The 13,560-nt window shown below is 38.8% G+C and overlaps 1 protein-coding gene across 1 annotated transcript in view; it reads right to left on the bottom strand.

Annotated features, from left to right (window-relative positions):
• LOC145354285 (vacuolar protein sorting-associated protein 4B) overlaps positions 1-12,761 on the bottom strand; it is a 32,651-nt gene extending 19,890 nt beyond the window's left edge. The window contains exons 1-5 of the mRNA XM_080205388.1: positions 12,612-12,761; positions 7,435-7,546; positions 3,213-3,360; positions 2,004-2,065; positions 773-892 (exon numbers count right to left, since the gene is read on the bottom strand). Coding sequence (XP_080061514.1) covers positions 773-892; positions 2,004-2,065; positions 3,213-3,360; positions 7,435-7,546; positions 12,612-12,638 — 469 coding nt within the window. The 5' untranslated portion in view covers positions 12,639-12,761. The remainder of the gene's footprint in view (positions 1-772; positions 893-2,003; positions 2,066-3,212; positions 3,361-7,434; positions 7,547-12,611) is intronic.
• Positions 12,762-13,560: the final 799 nt, after the last annotated feature.

The raw sequence follows: 13,560 nt of genomic DNA, 5'->3' as shown, positions 1-13,560 counted from the left end.
ACAACCTGTAGTACCTTTAATGCAATTAAATGTTCCAAGGCATCTCACAGGAGCATTATGAAGCAAAACTTAACATAGCATACAAGAAGCTATTAGAATGAATGACCGTAAGTAAGGAGAATCCAAAAAGAAGTAGTATAGGAAGAGAGGTGGAGAAGCTTAGGTAAGGGCACTGGCAGCGAAAGTACAGCCACCAATGGTGGACTGATTAAAATCTGTGATGCTGAAAAGGCCAGAATTGGAGGACTGTACATAACTGGAAGGGTTCTATGAATGGAGGAGATTACAGAAGTAGGGATGGCTAAGATTGCGGAGGGATTTGTAAACGAGGATGAGAATTGTGCATCGATGGGCTGCTTAACTGGTGCCAACATAGGTCAATTAACACAGGGATGATGGGTGAGTGACTTTGTGCAAATCAGGATGCGAGTGGAGACTTGCATTTTCTCATATTTAAGGATGGTAGAATGAGGAACGTTGGCCAGGAATGCATTTGAATAGTCAACAGAAGTAGAAAACGCATGGTTGTGTGTTTCAACATCAAATTAGCTGAGGGAGGGAAGGATGTTATGGAGGTGAGAGGAGGTTCTCATTTAAGGATTAAGGTTGCAAACAGTCTGCTTCCAGGGAGAGGGATGGAGTCACTTGTTAGGGACAGAGTTTATAGCAGGAACACGACAATGGGAACAGCACGAGGAACACTCATATTTCAATGATAATGTATACCCTTTGTAAGATTTTTAACGAGAGAATCCTGTGAAATGTTACCAACCTGTAAAGAGATGAGGAAACTTGATGGGCAAAATCACAGCCTCTTTAAGAGCTTCTTTAGCACCTTCTAGACCCGCAACGTCATCCCAACCCACATTTGGCTTCTCCATAACAATGGCACCTATACAATAAAAGTAATTTATATAAAGCCAAAAGAAACACAAGTTCGTCAGTTGCATTGGGATCACCTCTTTAAGAAAGGAGTTCAAATGAGAATTTTCCTCCTTTATCTGTTTTACTTTTGGCATTACCATTTTAGCAGGGAGGTTCAGTACCACCAGTAGCTATGGATTTTGAGAATTTATGATTCCTACAGGATGGGGAAGCTGGTATGAAATCATCCTGCATATTGATGATTTAAACTAAACAAGATCAAAAACAAAAAGACTGGCACTTACGTATTGCTTTTAAAGGTAGCAAAGTGCTTCAGAGAACAATGAGTGGATTTGGAATAGTGGGAAAGGCAAAAAACAAATAAAAGCTACCATGGCTCCTATCCTTGACTGATATCCAAGAAAATTTGCATAGCCATCAGTTGAAACGCACATTGAATATTACGTTCACCTGCTAATGGAATATTCCCCTCAAAGTCCAGGTACAGGTTTTGATGTCTTAACACCTGCAGATCCTTCTCCATTCTCTAAACCTGACAGAATATTAAACAAATTGCAGTTCTGACCCCATTTCCAACACCACTCTGCTGAACAAAATAATTATGTAGCCGTATGACCATGACCAATTTATATCCTTTTTCCTAAGTTGACCTTGCATTGATATTGCATACATTTCAATAAAATGGTATGCAAGGGGAATATATTTCACAAGCAGCTCCTCTGCTTGTTCTGCAAGTCAAAGATTATGGTGCTGTGCGGTGACAGATCAATTACAGTCACCAAAAAGATTTGGAAGGATATTAAAAAGATTGGTTTTAAATAGTTCATCAGAAATTTGAACTAATCAACATAATTCATAACTCACTGACAATGTCATCCAGTCAGAACTTCCAAAAGATGCAGATAATCAGGAGTTTAAAGAAACAAAGATAATCATTTACTGTTTACAGGAACAACATTACTCTAGGAAAAAGAAAGAGATACCTGCAGATATTAAATTAATTTTCCCATAGTGTTCTAAGGACCAGTTTGAACAATAAATTATGGAATCAATTCCCACAATGTGTACTTGCTAAACACTGTAACCGTTACATTTAATATCTAATCTTTTCAAGTTACCTTGTAGTTGACTCTGTAATTTCTTCTTCTCAGAATTGTCAGCCTCGCCATCACTCTCATTCCTGCAATAAAAATCCAGTAAAATTTGCTGACAACACAAACCCATGACTTATATTATACTATGTAGCAAACAATACATTTTAAAATGAGTGACACATCATATACAAAGAACAGTGTTTATATAAAAATTCCAGAAGTAAATGAGCCACAGGAGTTATCCAAGTACAATTCCCCACTTTGTTTGAGCTCCTAATGTTAATGTATAACAGCAGAGAAGCACAGACCAGAAATCAAGTGCCTTCCCAAGGGAGAAATCAAGAAGTGCCAAAGCAGTTCCTAAACCATACACTTGTTACAGCTAACTTACAGAGACAAATGCCATGTTTCTTAACCACTGGTTAAATATCATCTATCAAGGCTAGAACATCATTGCATAGTGCTATTAATTCCTCTGTTTTACTGCAACAACTTCATGCAGTGAAGTTGACAGTTTTTCTACTTTTCCCTGATGCCACTCTAGCACAAATGTCCCATCACATTTTCACTTTTTTGTCCTTCCCGACCCACACTGTTTATTTTAATCCTTCGTTCTGCGGCTTTGAAATTACTCACTGATTCTGAATTTATCTTTTCCTGAATCTTTGAAAACCCCCTGTTAATTAGTTTAAAGTCCTACCCACAGTTCTAATTATACAAGACACTGAATGCATCACAGTTAAAGTGGAGCCCACCTCAGTAGAACAGCTCCCTTTTTCCAGTACTGCTGCCACTGCACCATGAACCAAATCCCCTCTCCCACACTACTCTGTCAGTCATATACTTATGAAAATGTTTGTCCCTATGATAATTTGCACATCGTTCAACTAACAAACCACAATTATTATCCAAGATAGTTAAAATTAAGGTCACAATTAAAATGTCATGGTTCCTACATGGACAATGGCAACTGGATTCTCCCCCTCCCACTCCAAGTCCAGGTCCTCTCCAGGAACAAGATGTCCTTCACCCTGGCACAACCCAGTTGCCATGGTCCATGTAAGAACTACGATGTAGTTAAACTTCTGGAACTCCCAATGGTTGCAAAGAACACTATGTATTCTGACTACGCAGTCTCCTATCACTACCCCACCTGAATGGTCTCCTATATCATCTTATATAAAACTGCTGAGAAACATTTCAGAACAGAAAACAATACACTTTTATACATACCCCTTGTCATCACTTGTGTTTGATTCTTCAATTGGCTTTTTGACCTTTTGTTTTTTTTGCAGATATTCTTTTAGTTTTTCAGCTCGATCAAGGTATTCTGTACACTTTGCTCTAAGGCTCTCTTTTGCTTTAGCACCTTGAGCTTCATCTAACAATTAAAAATAATATTAAATTCCACTTACTGACATAAAGTGAAGAAATGCAGTTTATTACTATCAAGAAAATTACCTTCCTTCACTATAATTATTAAAGCTCTTGTTTTTTATTGTTGATTCGCAAGCCCTGCGAGCCTGTTTATAGAGAAATCTGCATGTCATGAATGCAAGAATGTTTGCGAAGCAGAATAATATGACTCTTTACTAATCTTGAAGAAAACTTGAATGATCTCCCCTTTGCTTTTTAACACCTAGTTATTGCTTACAGACTGGTGTGAGGGGCAAATGGAAACGCAAAATTAAAAACACACCGAATCGATACAAGATTGAGCATAAGATTTACAGTACAAAAACAGTCCTTTCAGCCCAATTGATCCACACCAATTGCTTTTCACGTGCAGTGATCCCTCTTAACCTCTGTTTACAGTATGCAACCAGCTTGTTGCACTATGTGGCCCCTTTAAGATTGACATGTGGCCATATACCTGAGCACAAAAAAAAGTTTGTGGCCTGTTTTCCCTCTGCAGAGTATTTCTCTGAACAACTATGCACTCAAGCAGCCGAGGAAATATCTTCAAACTCTGTTTCATCTAACGATCAGCAGATCTTGTAATTATCTAGCTCTTTTTGAATGTGGCAAAATTATTCACCTCAATTACTCCATGTGGCAACAAGTTCAATATTCTAGTCACACTGAGTAAAGGTGTTTTGCCTGAAGGATTTATTAGTAACTGTCTTCATGTTGCCAGGTTTGACCTCCCTAACACGTGAATACATATGCTTGATGCTTATCCTGTCAAACCCTTTCTGACAGTTTTAAAGACTTTATCAAATTAGCCCCAGTCTAAAAGGCATAATCATTCGCGAAAGATATATATCAATTTGTATATTTTTTTGCATGTAGTCCAGTGTTCTCTACTATTTTAATAATATAGGGCAGAATTGAACGATAGATTAAGTATTGTTTCACCAAGATTCTACACAATTTTAATCTAACGATCCAGATTTTCATTCAGTTCTTCTAGAAATTATCCCCAGTGCTTTTTATTTAAATATCTTAATCAACATTGCTACTTTTAGTGATTTACAAAACTGTACTGATATCGCCACTACCCCCATTTATTTATGCCACTATCTTATTTCTTCCTACCAAATAAACAAGTACAAGTTGATTGATTTAAGTTCAAGAATTTTGCAATTGTAAAAGCAGTGAAACCATCATATCAACTATCAGTATTCCTGTGACTGGCAAAACTATCTGCAGTGCAGACATGTGAAGATGAACGTGGAAACCAACAAATTTCTGTCAATAATTATGCTATTATTCATGCTTAACAATATAAGAGCTTCATAATTACTATTGAAAAACCTTTCTGTCCTGAAAAATGTTTATATTTCTGGAATGTCAATTTCCTCTTACGATAAAAAAACTATACATTAAAACAAATAATTTTTAAGCTGATGACATTTCACCTTCTACCCACGGTCCCATGTCCATGTGTCAATTCATTCTCCATGTCACTTAAAGTGAGAGATAATATGTACATTTCACTTCCTGGTTTGCTTTCCAGGAGGCCAATTCAATCTGATTGGCTGGTTAAACTACTCTTGACATCAGTGTTGCTGAACCACTGAAGAACCTCTTCACTTGGTGCCAGATTCAGAAAATTACACTAATGCTGAGAAAGCAGAAGCTCTCACTGTTAAACCTTTATAAGTAGCTTAGTTCTAAATTAGTAGGTCCCAATATTGATGAACACAAAATCTGGACCATCCACTGCCCCCACCCCGATTCAGTGTCATCTGCAAATTTTGAAATCATACTTTTAATTCTGGAATCCAATTCATTTATGTAAATTGTGAATAACAGTGGCCCTATCATTGCTCCTTGAAGAACATCACTTCCTACCTTTGACCAGTCTTTTCATCTACTTTGTGTTCTAGTCAGTTAGCTTTCCATTCTGCTACCTGTATCTCTATCATCTTTCCTGCTTGCGGCTCCATAATTACTTTAGTTTATCTCTTCCCCAATTTATTGTAATATGCACAAATCCAGGGGTATTATATTCTCCAAGTTTAATTAATTTATCAATTATTCCTGCCTTTGCAATTTCAATGTTTTATATAGTTTCTGATAATTTCTTGTAATCTTACTTCTTAATCTATTTCTCATCTCCTTTATTGAATAAATACTCAGCGCGTGCTTTTATTTTTGTACTTTCATGGGCTGTGATGTTGGCAATGCCAGCATTTGTTACCCATCCCTAACTGCCCTTGACAAGGTGGTGATGAGCCACTTTTTTGAACAGCTGCAGTGCATATGGTGCAAGTACGTCCTCAGTGCTGTTAGGAAGAGAACTGAAAAAAGTATTGTACTGGATTCTGATCCAGTGACAGCAAAGGAATGGCAATACATTTTCAAGGCAGATGGAGTATGGCTTGAAGGGGAACTTGCAATGATGTTCCCACGCATCTGCTACCCTTGTCTTTCTAGGTGACAGAAGTCAGGGGTGGAAGGTGCTGTTGAAGACGACTTGGCAAGTTTCTGCAGTGCGTATTTTAGATGGTACACTTGGTCATTTTGCGTCAGTGGTGGAGGGAGTGAATGTTTAAGCTGGTGGATGAGATGCCATCAAATAGGTTGCTTTGTCCTGAATGATGTCAAGCTTCTTTTTTGCTGTTGGAACTGCATTCATCCAAGCAAATGGATTGTATTCCTGACTTATGCCTTTGGGTTGAGTTGGGTAAGGTAGTGAGTTACTCTCCAGTATTTGACCTTCTCTGGAAGCCACAGTATTTATATAGCTCACCCAGTTAAGTTTCTGGTCAATAGTAACTGCCAGGGTGCTGATATTTCATTAGTTTCAAGTTCACCTTTTCTCAATTCATGTTTGGTGTTGCATTATTGGCTAACATATTCTTGTTTAAGTAGAATATATCCCTCCTGGATTCTACTGATTACTTTTTTAAACTTTTCTCATTGCTGTTGTCAATATTTTTTCTAGTTTACTTCACTAATTTTTCCTCACAGTTCATCTCTTTCTAATGTAGTATTTTGGTCCTTGTCTTATGTAATAGATCACTATGTTTAACCTCAGTACATTGTCATCACTCTTGCTGAAACTTTCCCATTACTAAATCCCACAGAAAAATCATTCCTCATCTTAGGAGCCAAATTATTTTATTAGAAAAACATTAACTTCATTCTCTAAATTAGGGTGGTCCTATATTATAAAAGATCCTTGCCAGCAATAGCTGCTCTGAAGGTGAAGGTAATGTAGTTAACTGAAACTTGAAAGCAAGGGAGTCAAATGTATTAGTTGGCTTAAGGTCAGTTGCCAGAATAACCGGTTGAAAAATAGGTCTTCCTGGACATTGGCTGAACAAGTAACAGGCAGATTTATCTTTAGGTGGCAATTTTCTTGTATAGTATAAAAGCAGAATTAATGATTAAAGAGTAGATTCTCTCAATTGAACCTTTTTACTTTAATAAATTAGTATAAAGATTACAATCTGTTCCACTTCATTCAAATTGAAAAGTCTTTATAAAGAGCAAATCTGTGAAAGTTTTTATAGAAGCAAGCAGGATGTTCAAGCAGGTGGTGTGGGTGTCCAGAACCAAAGGTCACAGTCACAGGGTATAGAGTAGACTTTTTAGGACAGATACAAGGAGAAATTTCTTCAGAGTGATCAATCTGTGGAATTCATTGCCACAGAAAGTAGTTGAGGCCAAAACATTACATATTTTCAAGAAGCAGTTCGATATAGCACTTGAGATGAAGGAGATCAAAGATGGGGTGGGGTGGGGTGGGGGGTAGGGAAGAGAAGATTAGGCTATTGAGTTGGATGATCAGCCACTATTATAATGAATGGTGGAGCAGGGTCCTTGCGCTCCTATTTTCCTAAGTCAACAATGGACTTAATGACCTATTGTTCCTTAAACATCTGGATGACATTTTGTGCTTTACTTTTTAAAAATTATTTTACTTTTATTATTTTACAGGTATGCTAATAGGAAAAAGGTTTAAAAATGCAGCAAAAACAAGACCCTTTGTTTAACTGCTTACATTTAACAACATGCAAAAAATATTGCACTGCACATTGGTATAATCGTAGGGCTTCTTCATAGTTTCCTGCCTTATCTTCTTGAGCTGCTTTGCTTGCGAGATCTATACCTTTCTAAAAAGAGAAACAAAGTTAAATAATTATCATCATTGTATTCAATGCCTTCATCTTTAGATAAAAAGTTAAAATAAATTAAGCTGCCTAAGATTGAAACATCATGAATCTAGGACTTTGATGAAGAGTTATTACAAATATTAAAACTATATCCAAAACCATTAGACAAGCAACTTTAAATTTAGTCACAATGGCAAAGGTATTAATAGCCTATCTTGGCTACCCCAATCAGAGGGACCCCACTGTGGCATCCAATACTGTACTTGGAGAGAATGACTCAACATATTTTTATTAAATACCAAATGTTGAATAGGTTTTCTAAACATATTACCTTTTTGAGTTTGTGCAATGCATTTTCTTTGGGATCAGCGTCAAAGGCCATTCCCTGGATGAGTCTTCAGTACTTTTGACTTGGTGTGTCTTTGCTAATGCTATATTTAATTAGATGCAGCAAGTCTGGGGTTCGAACCGAGAACCCTTTTTGTTATACTTCAGTTTAATGGATAATCATCTGTCAATATGGGGTCTCCTAATCCTGAAAATGGTGAAATAATCACCAAATCAGACTGGCATTTGGGTTATGTACACTAAAATGTCAAAAAAATGCCACTTCTGACTTTGACGAAGTTAGTCTCAATGCTGTACCCACACAGAAGGAACCACTGATGACATCCTTGAATATTGGAGTAAAGAGAAATGCTTGAATTATGTAAGGGGAAGGGATAAAGGGAGTGTGAAATCAATTTAGATAACTTAGGTGAGAAACAGGGATAAATTACAGAGCAATATAGGTATGAAGAGGGTACCGTGAACATCATCACCTTAATGAAGTGGCTAAGTCTAACACAAACATACCTACGCAGTCACAAACCTCTATATGACAGCCTATACTACCCCAGCTGGACTTTCATTACTAAACATATAGTTCACGAGAGAAATTGTCCTGACATCAGGCCAAAATTTGAACCTCAACTCTCCAGCCCCACTATCATGGCTTGGTTTGTAGTCATTTTCTGACTAATCTTTTATTACAAATATCACTCAAAAATCCTCTTGGTAGCCAGATGGCCATCTTTCCAGGGCAAAATTGTCATTTTTTTTCCCCTATTTTGCATAACTCAGTTCTCTATTATAGGAATCAATCTCAATCGTCTTTACAACAACTCCAGAGGTTGAATGTCTAACTTTGGGACTCAGTGACCAAAGCTGTCCATGGTCTAATAGTTTTACCAGGGTGTTCTTAAGTTTATATAGCATTATTTTGTCCCCCCTTTTGATTGTTATGTAGTCAACAGCTCCACCCACTCAATATGTAATCAAAGCATTTTTTAAAAAATGTGCCCAATATTTCATACTTTTCTATAACAAATTTCACTCTGCACATGAAATATTTTTCTAGAATGAATTTCACCTTTTACATGAAATAATGATTGCCAAACAACTGGCAAAGTCCCAAAACAAGCATATGGAACATTTTCATCAATACACTGGTTTCATCGCAACACAATGGTGCAAAGCAAGATGGCAGGCTATAAGTACTTCCCTCCCCACACTCCAAAGAATGAGGCTGTGGAACTGCCTCTGAGCAAAAACTATTAAATCTATGTCAACTAAAACTATATCAACTGGGGCAACACGGTGATAGAGTGGTTAGCCCTGCTACCTCACAGCGCTAGGGACCTGGGGTCAATTCCTGGTTTGGGTCACGGTCTGTGTGGAGTTTGCCTCAAGATTTGGGGGGGGGGGGGGGGGGGGGGGGGGGCGGTGTGGTGCAGTTTAGATCAGAGTTGAGGAGGAACTTCTTCACTCAAAGGGTGGTGAATCTCTGGAATTCTCTGCCCGTTGAAGTGGTGGAGGCTACCTCGCTAAATATATTTAAGTCACGCGTAGATAGGTTTCTGATAGACAAGGGAATTAAGGGTTATGGGGAGAAAGCGGGAAAGTGGAACTGAGCCACTGCAGATCAACCATGATCTTATTGAATGGCGGGGCAGGCTCGAAGGGCTGGATGGCCTACTCCTGCTCCTATTTCTTATGTTCTTATGTTCTTATTTAGCAGCATGGACACTGTGGACCAAATATAAATTTTCTCTGATTGATTCTGAGAACGGTTTGGTAGTTTAGGAACTTGTATGAACTTTGAAGAAACAATATTTGCTGTTACCTTAGGAAACAGACATCATGCCAATATTTGCTTTGAAATTGTTTGACCACATTTCGAGGGGTTGGTGGAAGGCAAGTGAAGTGACATCACTTGAAAATTTAGTGCCACGAAATTAAAACACCGTGCAATTCTCAAAATTATCTTATGAATTTAAATCAGCAGATAAATAGCAGTCTAAATTTTCATTATGTCCTAAATTAGGCAAAATTTGAATGACGCACAGTGTCAATATAGCATCATCTTGCTATATCTTGTGAAACTTGGACACCATCAAAAAGAATGCAAGAAACTAACAACCAGGGAGTAGGGGTGCAGTGTTGGACGACAGTGTGTTGACTCACTGTCACCCAATGTATTATACATGCAAAGTCCGACACTGAAATCCCTACGTCACTAGGATATTACTTAAGGAAAAGTTTTACAAATCCTACCCCAGATAAACTGTAAATTCACAGTGTACAACATGATTTGTCTGACAGCTTCTTTTGGGGTGGGGGGGGGGCAGGAATAATCAACAATTCAATCTACATTTTCTGATCTGCTGGTAAATGTCTGATTGTCATTAGTTTAAAATAGGCAGATGCCATTTATGAGATGGCATCAGAGAGGTCAGAATGGTACAACTGTACTAGCTAGAGTTGATTTGTTTTGTAAATGTAATGGTTTCTTTGTAACCACTCTCCAAACATCAGTTGATTGCTCTGTGATTAATTATCCTTAGAGAATCAGCAATGGGCCCCAAATTGCACCATTGCTGAAGCCATTGTCTGCTGGAATGAAAGAAAGACATAACTTACATTTATAGAATAATGTTGATGATATCCCAAATTGCTTTACAGCTAATTCAGTACTTTTGAATTGTAGTCACCGATATACTATAGGAAATGTTATCAAATGGCAGAGCAACCTCGAAGGCCAAATGGCTTACTCCTGCTTCTAATATGTATGTTCACATGTCATTCCGGGTGGATGAGATTACTTGGGTTAGATGGTCTTTGTCAATCATAATTACCTTGCAAACAAAGAGTAGAATCATGGCTTGAGTTCTGTTTATTTTGTTTACTAACAGCAGGCTTTATGGAATGAAATTGTCGGGACTGGAGTATGTAATGGGCTTATACTGACCTGTTTAATATTGCACAATTCTCAAAAATCATTTCTGCCTGATTCAATCTTGTCTACTTACCTATTAGTCGATTCAACCTTGGTGCTTTTAATGGAGTTTTGAACATGAATATTGAAATATTGTGATAAAATTGTGTTGCATAGTAGATATTGAAAATACACTGCAGTAAGGATCAGCAAAATGACTTGTTCGTCAAGAAAACACAAACACCCGAGAGCGCCAACGTTTCTCGCTGACAGTGGAGACTTACATTCAATCGTGCACTTTGTTGTTCAGGTTTCATTTGATCTCTCCACCTCGTGAGATTATTGATAAAATATAAATAATTATTTCAAAGATGAGGTGTAATTGTATGAATAATATCAACTACAGGAGAAAGTTTTCCACTTGAACAGAACAGATCTTTTGCAATCATCCTGGATCGCAAGCATTGAACATTTCCCTCAAATACGAATTTACCCTCACTGTGTCCTTACAGTGCAATGTGTAGAACATGAAATCATTCTAAATGTTATATGCACAGTATTATAAGTGATGGAATATTTTATCAAATTATGCACAAGTGTTATCGTAAAATTTGCACTCTGCTTTGTTTGATAATGGCACTGGTTTGATAGTGGCAGTTTTTTTAAAAAGGGGCAGCACAGTGGCTAGCACTACTGCCTTATAATGCCAGGAACCCAGGTTTGATTCCCAGCTAGGGTGACTGTGTGGAGTTTGCACATTCCCTCCTTGTCTGTGTGGGTTTCCTCTGGGTGCTCCAGTTTCCTCCCACAGTCCAACGATCTGCGGGTTAGGTGAATTGGCTATGCTAAATTCTCCTTCAATGTACCCAACCTGGCGCCAGAGTGTTGACTAGGGGATTTTCACAGTAGCTGCATTGCAGTGTGAAGGTAAGCCTACTTGTGACAAATAAATAAAACACTAAAAGGGATCACCTGTAGGATACACACAAAAAAACACGGCATCATATAATTCCTACTCTTAATATTAATGCCCTGTGCTACTTACAAATACGGAAGTAGATGTCAACAATGGTCTTCATCATTTTACAAGAACCTTCCTGTGATTGGTTGAGGAATTTTGAAAGGGTAAAAAATATTATGCATGATTGAGGGAAGGATCCGGGTACAGGAATAAGAGGCCCAGAAACGGGTGAAGCACAACAGCCCATGATTTCCCTCTCTGACTCTGTTGGTACGAAAAACTATTTGTATTTCAACTAATTACCGATTGTCACAGTTATGTAAACAAATGGAGGCTGGCTAAAACCGTGTTTTTCTCATGAATACTGCCTTTTATTTTTAAAGTCTTCACTCCCTATCCTTTTCCAAATGCGAACATTTGGGATCGAGAATAAAACGCCTTTTTCCTGTCCAAAGGGAAATACACTTAGCTATTGGGTTTTGCACAGCTCCTGGATGTTTTACAGTCTCTATGGGGAGTATGTTCGGGTTTGAAGGGAGGGGCTAGTGGTTCCTCTGGACTTTCTTCCCTATTCACCTTTCCCTCTTCCTGTTACCCTGCCCTTTAACAGTCACGTCATGTGTCTAATTGAAGGCTGAGCCTATCCTCCCCGCTTTCTCCCTGTTCAGACGTACACCAGCCGGTCTGAATCTTTATTTTAATCTCACTCTCTAGGATGTTAACAGCAGATTTCTGGATTCACAGCCGACACCGACACCCCGCCCGGCCGGCCGATCAGGGCGTGGGGAAGCCTGGTGGCGGGGGAAGGAGAAGTTCAGTCCCGCTGCCTGTCAGGCGGCAGTGTTTACCTGTAAGTTGTTGGTGTTGGCAGCCATTTGCCCGGTGCCGTATGACGAGCAGGAGGTGGAATGAGGTCCCGAAACCCCGGCTCCAAACTGCTTCTCCTCACCGACACCTCTTCCGCCTCTAGCCGCAGCGTCACTTACACCTCACTTCCGCCGCTGGCCGCCATAACGGTGACGCAGTTCCTGCAGCAAGTCTCTTCTGCCGGCGCCCTGCGCATATGCGGAGTGTGCAGCTGTGATGATACAGTATCTCCTCTGGGATGGGGCTAAACTGGAAAGGTACAAGCGAGAAGATACCATCTGCGGACAGAGGCTTAGGCTTAACGTTTCAGTTCAATTGATTTTTCATCAGAAGTGGAAGTAGGGATTTAACAGTTTTTTTTAGAAAAGCAAACACAGGTGCAGGTAAAAATGAGGGAAGGAAATAAAGAAAAAATTGCATTTAATACGGCATCCTTCATGAACAACGAACATCTCAAAGCCAATGTGTACCTACTGAAGTACTTTTGAAGTGTAGCCATTGCTACGATGTAGCAAAGGTGCCAACTAATTTGCGCACAACGTACTCCCTAAACAGCAATGAGATAATGACCAGATAATCAGATTTTGTGATGTTGGTTAAGGGATAGATGTTGGCCGGGAATCTACATAATTGCTTGCTCTACTTTAAAATGGTACAATGAGATCCTTTGGATCTACCTGAGAGGGGGTACGAAGTCTTGCCCAAAAGATGGCATCTCCCAACAGGTCAGCACTCCTGCAATTCTACATTGGAATGTTAGGCTAGAATTATTTCCTCAAGTATTTGAGTCTGCCTTCAAAACTGAACCTTGTCACTTGGGAAGGAATAGTAGAGTGGGAATGTTCCTGGGTTAGTTATCAAAAGGCCTTGATTTATTCTCGGGAAAACTTGGATTTAAATTCCACCATGGCAACTGGGAGAACTTAAATC

Source organism: Carcharhinus amblyrhynchos, chromosome 2 (assembly GCF_965287045.1).
Source record: "Carcharhinus amblyrhynchos chromosome 2, sCarAmb.v2.hapA, whole genome shotgun sequence".
Classification (NCBI taxonomy): Eukaryota; Metazoa; Chordata; class Chondrichthyes; order Carcharhiniformes; family Carcharhinidae; genus Carcharhinus; species Carcharhinus amblyrhynchos.
The sequence above is the reverse complement of the archived record's forward strand: the minus strand, read 5'-3'. Positions and strand labels throughout refer to the sequence as shown.